Here is a 7,577-nt window from a genome sequence, read left to right on the forward strand (position 1 = left end):
GCTTCACCACATACCGAATTTAGAAATAGGAGTTAAAAATTCCTTTTCTAATACTATAAAAATCTAGAGTATGCCGTACTCCGAACAGACAGAAAAGGCAGAAGTCATGGCGGAGTTGCAATGTACATCCGAGAAGATGTCACACCCCTACTACTCCTATCACACTCAAACTCTGTCTGTGACACGTTAATAGTACACATAAAAAACCAATTGATGTAGTTGTATGCTCAACATACCATTCACTAAATACTGCAAAGCAGGAGGGTAAAATTGAGGATAGCCTCAGACACATAGAAGAGGTCTTGACAAATCTGGACCAACACATCAATATACTTTTCCTAGGCGACTTTAACCTCCCAAATGTTAAATGGCCTGAAGGTCACATCTTCTCTGGGATGTCACTGCATGAACAAAGCCAGACAAAATCTTTGTTAGAACTCTCCAGCATGTTGTTCATGGAACAAGTGATACTCCAACCAACCAGGGGAAGCAATATTTTAGATATCTGCTTCACAAACAATGTGAGTCTAATCCATAATGTGAAAGTAACACCTCTTTCAGATCATAACATTATAGAATTAACAATACATGGTCGTAGACAACCCACTGACACCCACTCCATCAGGAGGACTCAAGCCATATCCAACCTGAATTTCCACAGGGCAGACTGGAAGTCATTTTCTGTCAACCATACAAAATATATGCACCAAATATGTGCCAGAAAGAAAGGCCAGCAAACATGCCAATAAATGTAACTGAGGGTGTCAAGATACCTACATTGCTAAAAATAAGAGCTAAAATGCTCTAATGCATGGTTGTTTATATATTTATTTTTTTTATACACATCAGTGGTTCACTAAATCATCTCATACATTTTTATGGTAAATACACATATGTTGTCAGTGGATTAAGCCTGGAATTAGCTGAATGAGAAGTCCTTACTGAAGAGGCTCTGGAAATAGCCAAAACTGAACTTTCAATCTAGGGAATTCTCGAGTTGGTGTTTTCGGGCAATTGCAGCCCAGTGCATTTCTTTCGCTCCAGTTTCATGATAAAACTGTCAGTCAGTGACTACGACAGCTTCCTCTGCTACCGGATTATCTAAGTAACTATCTTCTGCTGTACTTCAACAGATATTTTGATAATTTCACTGACTCTTTCCTAATGGACCAGGTGCATTCCCTCCCTTCGTATTCTTAATTGTGCTTGCTACGATATTGATGTCCACTTCAATGGCTCATCTCTCTGTTACATCTTCTTCAGGTAGACTCTCACCTGAAGACTATACATTCTCTTCATTTAACAGCTTCTCATAGCCTCTCATATGAGCAGTTCTATGACTCTTCCACATTAGTAGTGTCAGAATTAGCAGATGTAATGTTATCACTCTTGATACACTTATCTACGAATATGTTTCAGTTCTCTTTGCTACACTGCCTTGCAATCAGGAATACCCCCTTAAATATATGGTCATTGCAGTATGTGTGTGTGTGTGTGCATTTGTGCACATGCTCATAGACACACATGAACAAACACACACACAAGCTTATGAAGAAATTGTTTGAATTTGATTGAAGAGAAATACAAAGATTGAGAGAGATTGGTTGGAAATTTTGATGCGTGTAAAAAATAGATTTATGACGGTGGAGGTAAAATGGAGATTGATTGTATCTCACACACAATGTTGTGTGAAGTTTGCAAGATTAAGCAACATAGGACTTGTAACAGAGCAAAGACTAGGACAGGTCCCCCCACCTCACTCACTCTTAATCAATCTAAGTCACTTGTGAGGTAGACAAACATTTTCAGAGGCCTGACTTGCAGTCAAATCTGTTGGTCCAAATCAGGTTTAACAGGGTGTATTAGCAAGTCACATAGCAGTGGTAATCAACAAATTCATTCAAGAGCTGCAACACAACTTGCAGATAAGCAACAGGTCTAAAAAGTTAGTGTAGAGTCCATGACAAAGAGGTAGTCCATCGGGGGAAGGGGGTCATACACAGCAGTCACCAACCACAAAGCACGTGTGTGTGTGTGTGTGTGTGCATGTGCCTACATATTGTATATGCATATATTTATTTATTTGAAGTTGAGGTTTCATTTTGTTACAACTCAGACTGTATAAATAAGCAAGAATAATGAATGATTTAATAAAAAAACTCTGTACACATACAAATATTCAAAACTGTATAGTGTAATGAGTAAATTAAACTAGTCTGTATTTCTTTCTGTGCCATCATTATAAAGAATAATACATCTACCCATCAGATGAGAACATAGCTGCCTCCTTCCAGATATGTTGAATGGATTGTTATGATGTGATTTCAGCTTGTATTTAGAGTTAGTGACTCTCTAGAGATGTCTCAGTCTCCCCTTTTGTTCACAGCCTATTTTGGCTGCTGTAATGAGGCTCTATTAACATAAATATTACATGTTGTGAATGTGTTTTCAATTGATAAAGTGTGTGTTGGTGTATCATCTTCTGTTGTAGGTAGTAGCACGGGTAACACTACCAGGTTATGTCAGGTGTGTGATGACAATGCTTCAGGATTTCATTATGGTGTATGGTCTTGTGAAGGTTGTAAAGCTTTCTTTAAACGAAGTATTCAAGGTAAGTGATTTAGTTTCTCATTCTTGATTCTCCTTTTTGCTACAGTAATTGTCTTTGATGCTGGTAAAGTTTAATGTGGTTGTGATACAACTAGTATCTGACTTGTGGCAGAATTGTTTTCCAATGTGATCTGAGGAATAAACCAGTATCTGGTCATGATTCAAAAATGTTGAAGAAGATCCCTTAAGGTTAGTTCTTCATTTAGATTGGGATTGTTTTCTTTTGTTGATTTATGAGTCACTTAACTCCTTTGGTTGGTTCATCTGATGGACTAACAAACAAGAACTATCTCTATGTATTTGCTTGTAAACCTGTATTTTATGGTAACTGTCTGAATGTTGTTCAAAAAAGTATCAGGACTGGTGCTATAAGACACAAAACTACAGCACATATCAACTTGGCATTTAATCCCTCTTCTGAAGCCACACACTTTATCTAGCATTGTTTCCATTGATGGAAGCTTTGTTTTCCCATGGCATGCAGGTGTCAATGAATGGTGGAAAAACCAAATCCAAGCTTCTCTGCTAGTTCCTCAACAGTTACAATGGGATTTTTTTCCACCAGGGTTTGCAGGATGTCCTCGTCAAGCTCTACAGTTCTTTGAGGACAAGGGTTGTCTTCTAGGCTGTAGTTTCTGACTCAGAATTTCTGGAACCACCGTCGACACTGGCTTACGCTTATTGTCCAATCCCCATATACTGCATTTAATATTCCTCCCACTTTCCATTGCATTGTTGCCTTTACTGAACTCATAAAGCAAAATATGCTGAATATGCTCCTTTGTCACTTCCATTATACCTTTGAAAAAATAACTATTAAAATCGAACTGCACTCTTCAAAACTTGCACTAAGAATAAGTACAAGGTAAAATTACTACCTGCTTTTATAGCAAGTTGATGCAGGTAGTTTATCCTGTCCCCCTCTGACTTTTAGTTCATACAATTGAAAGAAACTATTACTTATGGGATGACCCACTACATATATATAACTTAATCATATACCGATCACATTGTACTGGAATATGGGGGAAAGTACTCTTTATTGATATGGAATATGGAATAACTATGCCATCCCACAATATTAAACATTAAATTAACTTTATACAAAAGAGGAAACAACCGTTCTATCCTATCGTAATGACCTGAAAATAATACGGTAATGCTTTTAGTGAATTGTACTTTTGATGTTTAGTGGGCAGGGGGGATTTTGTTTGAACTTGATTACTTAATTCTTTATTATTTCAACTTTTTTCTGATTTCATTGTGGAATATTTTTTCTGCAGTTGTTCACATTTTCTATTTGTTTGTGTTTAGGTCCAGTTGATTATGTGTGTCCTGCCACTAACAGCTGTACAATTGATAAACATCGACGTAAGAGTTGCCAAGCTTGTCGCTTACGCAAATGTTATGAAGTGGGCATGAATAAAGGTAAGATTGTTAGCCCCCAACTGATGCTTCTATTTCTTGGTCAGTAGAGACCCAATTCCTTTTGTTCTCTTAACTTCACAACAATGATAGTTTGTTGATGCAATTGAAGCATTCTATTGTTTTGGAAAGATAATGGATTACAAGATACACACACACATACACACACAGCCATTTGTTTACGGCTGTTTCATAATCTTGTTATATAATAGATGTTACATCAACACACATATAAATTATACATATACACACAAAGGTGTATACATATATATATATATATATAGGTTGTATATATATCTGCATATATATTGTTGCTTTGATTTGCAGGTAGCCAAAGGAAGGAGAGAAAAAACAGTTCCAACCAAACTAAAGTAAAACGAAGCAGTGCCGACTTCTCAGATTCAACAGTGAATTCAACCAGTGGAAACCAACCAGCAAAGGTTTACTACCCTAATCCTCTCTTTGTGCTGTGTGTGCATATGGCTGACCATTCTATCATGTTTCAGTGAAATGTTATAATGCCATCTATTTTAGTGTTTATATTATTCAATGTACAGCCATATAAGTAACAAATCCATATAACTGGTGGATGTATATAACCAATAGAATTATTCAATGAATAGATCCATATAAGCATTTGATCCATATGACAATAAAACCAGCTGACCCTATACATCCATGTGACTCAAAGATCCTATCAAATAAGCAAGTTAACCTAAGCCTTGTCCCCTAATTACCATCACATACCGTGTTTAGTGAAATACTTTCAACGTTATCTTGTTTCTATTTCAGAGTCAGCGTTTATCAAAGTCTTCCTCTTTGGTTGAAGAACTCTCCAAGAATGATTTTGCCGTCCCTGAATGCAAGCTGAATCCCAGTATTCCTCTGACCAAAAATTATATTTTACAGCTTCTGATCCAGGTTGCAGATAAAGATTTAGTTCAGTTGATAAACTGGGCCAAACACATACCTGGTGAGTTGATGTTTGCTTACATTCACCACAACAGTGGCAGTGGCAGTGTTTGCTAACGTTGACATGCGATCATTGAATATTCCTTTTCTTCATCAGCATTGGCTGCGAAATATCCAGTTATTTGGCCTGGAATTTTACTGAAGTCAAAACTCATCTCAGTGTTTTTGCTGTGAGTTCGTTCCCAATTCGGTGAGAGTAAAACAGATACTAAAGAAGGGCATCTTTTATCTTTTACTTGTTTCAGTCATTAGAGTGTGGCCATGCTGGGCACTGCTTTGAAGAATCAAGCCCAGAACTTACATTTTTTGTAAGTTTTGTAATTATTGTATTGGATGCTTTTGCTAAACTACTAAGTTACAGGGACAAACACAGACACACTACTATAGCCTGAGGCCATAGGTTCCACACAGTGGGACTAAACCTAAAGTACAGTCCAGTGGGAACTGGAACCAGGTGGTTGAGAAACAAACTTCACACAGCCACCCATGAGCCTACTCAGCGAGACATGATAAAATGAACAGGAATAATAGGCTGAGTTGGCAAAGAGTATGGAGGGAACTTACACAGCCTTAAAGCTATATTTATAGAATGCTTGGACTAGCTACTTCCAAGCAGTAGCTTTGAATATAAAATATTTTGACCCAAAGCCTCAAATCTTCCTTTTAGTGGTTAGGCAAAATGGAAAGAAATGATGATCATGGCTGTTTTCTTCCCCACCACCTTTACAAGACTCAGTGACAACCAAAGATAGGCCGAGAGATTTGACTTTTGTTAAAATTTCAGAAATATAAACAGCATGAAATGGATGTTATGCATGATATTAATCAGTATTCCCTACTATATATATATATATATATATATATATATATCTTTCTATATACTAACTATTATATAACTAAGATCTCTAACTTTATAAATCTCTAATAATCATTAGTAGAACAAAATTATTTTCCCATTATCTTAAAGCCAATCACCTATCCTTTGTTGACTAACTTTAGTCTTCTTTTTGTCTTTTGTTTCTCTTTCAATAGGTTATGCTGATTTATCTTTGTCTGACCAAGTACATCTTATAGAATGCTGTTGGATGGAGTTAGTGTTACTTAACTGTGCATATCGTTCCATGGAATATGAGGGAAAACGGCTTGCCTTTGCCTCAAATCTAATCTTAGAAAATTAAGTATTTCATTTGTTCTTTAAAATGTTTCGAGTTTAGCATTCAGATTACTTTGTCAGATGTAATGTTTATTTATTCACATTGTTTAGAATTAATCTTGTGTTATCTTGGTGATGTGATTGTTTACTTTTAGAATGACATTGTAGGACAGATGTTTTATGTTCAAAATGACCAGGTCCAGGCTCTAACATCAGAAACATTTTGGGCCCCCGATATGGTCAGTTTAAATGCTAAATGGGTAAAGTTAGCATTCCCTGTTTGATGGTATATCTACCATTGCATGTTAGATTGTCTGGGATGCACCTCACTGACTTTCTTCTCATTGAAGTAGCTATCTAACTTCAACAGAGAGAGAAAGAGATATGATGTGGTTGAGGTAATATACCATTGGATTCAAGTTCAAACAGCTTACTTTGCATGAGTCATCCTCCTTTATATTGTCACCTACTGGCTTGTGATGTCTGTTTAGGGTTAGTGGTGAGGTGTTGTTGTGTGTGTGACGTTTTTTGTGGGTTGACAGTGAAAGGTAAAGTGAGAATATAATGTTTGATTCAGATATATCACATATTTCTGAAATATATGTACAAATGGAAGAGAAATTCAACCACCATTTCATACTTTGAACAATGATAATGACAACAAAATGCACAGTATTGAATTCTATATTGGTTATAGCAACCACTGTCTGATAGTTTGACAAAGATGGAGTTTATGATTCAACTGTCAATGTTTTATGAAACTTTAGCAACTACAGTTTCCTACGTTTGTCTTAGTTATCTATTTTCATTGTGAAGATTATTTCCATTCTTGTTTCAGGCACCACTGGGAGATTCTAGGAATGACCCAGATCTTGGAACAAGTAGCAGCTGTTAGTGAGCAACTTTTACAGTTTGGTATTAATCGAGAAGAATTGTTATTACTTGAAGCTACTATCTTAGTAAATGCAGGTATGTTGGTGACTTTACATGATTACTAACTCAGAACCAATCCATTTTATTACATTATTAATGTAATTTACCTGACATACATGTGGCCTACTGTCTGATGTGTGTTGTACATTACAGACATATTGTACACCTCAAATGTGCCATAAAAATGCCTGTCAGACAATGTATTATGTATGTGAGATATACTGTATGACACATCAGACATACTATATGACGCATCAGACATACTGTTCACACATCACTCATGTGTCATATAGTATGTCTAATGTATGTCCTACACTATGCCTGATGTGTTGTACAGTATCTTTGATATGTGTCCTACAGTATGTTTGATGTGTTTGTGCAGTCTGTCTGGTGTGTGTTGTATAGTATATCTGATATGTCATATTGTATGTCTGATGCAAATCGTAGTGTATAGTCATACTGTATGACACACGTCAGACATAGG

General features: G+C 36.4%; 1 protein-coding gene across 1 annotated transcript in view; it reads left to right on the forward strand.

Moving 5' to 3' along the window:
* Positions 1-7,489, forward strand: part of LOC106879341 (serine-rich adhesin for platelets) — a 209,046-nt gene extending 201,557 nt beyond the window's left edge. Inside the window, exons 9-14 of the mRNA XM_052972615.1 lie at positions 2,492-2,611; positions 3,925-4,038; positions 4,363-4,475; positions 4,828-5,008; positions 6,040-6,181; positions 6,999-7,489. Coding sequence (XP_052828575.1) covers positions 2,492-2,611; positions 3,925-4,038; positions 4,363-4,475; positions 4,828-5,008; positions 6,040-6,181; positions 6,999-7,158 — 830 coding nt within the window. The 3' untranslated portion in view covers positions 7,159-7,489. The remainder of the gene's footprint in view (positions 1-2,491; positions 2,612-3,924; positions 4,039-4,362; positions 4,476-4,827; positions 5,009-6,039; positions 6,182-6,998) is intronic.
* The last annotated feature ends 88 nt before the right edge of the window (positions 7,490-7,577 follow it).

The sequence above is a fragment of the Octopus bimaculoides genome, chromosome 14 (genome assembly GCF_001194135.2).
Source record: "Octopus bimaculoides isolate UCB-OBI-ISO-001 chromosome 14, ASM119413v2, whole genome shotgun sequence".
Taxonomy (NCBI): Eukaryota; Metazoa; Mollusca; class Cephalopoda; order Octopoda; family Octopodidae; genus Octopus; species Octopus bimaculoides.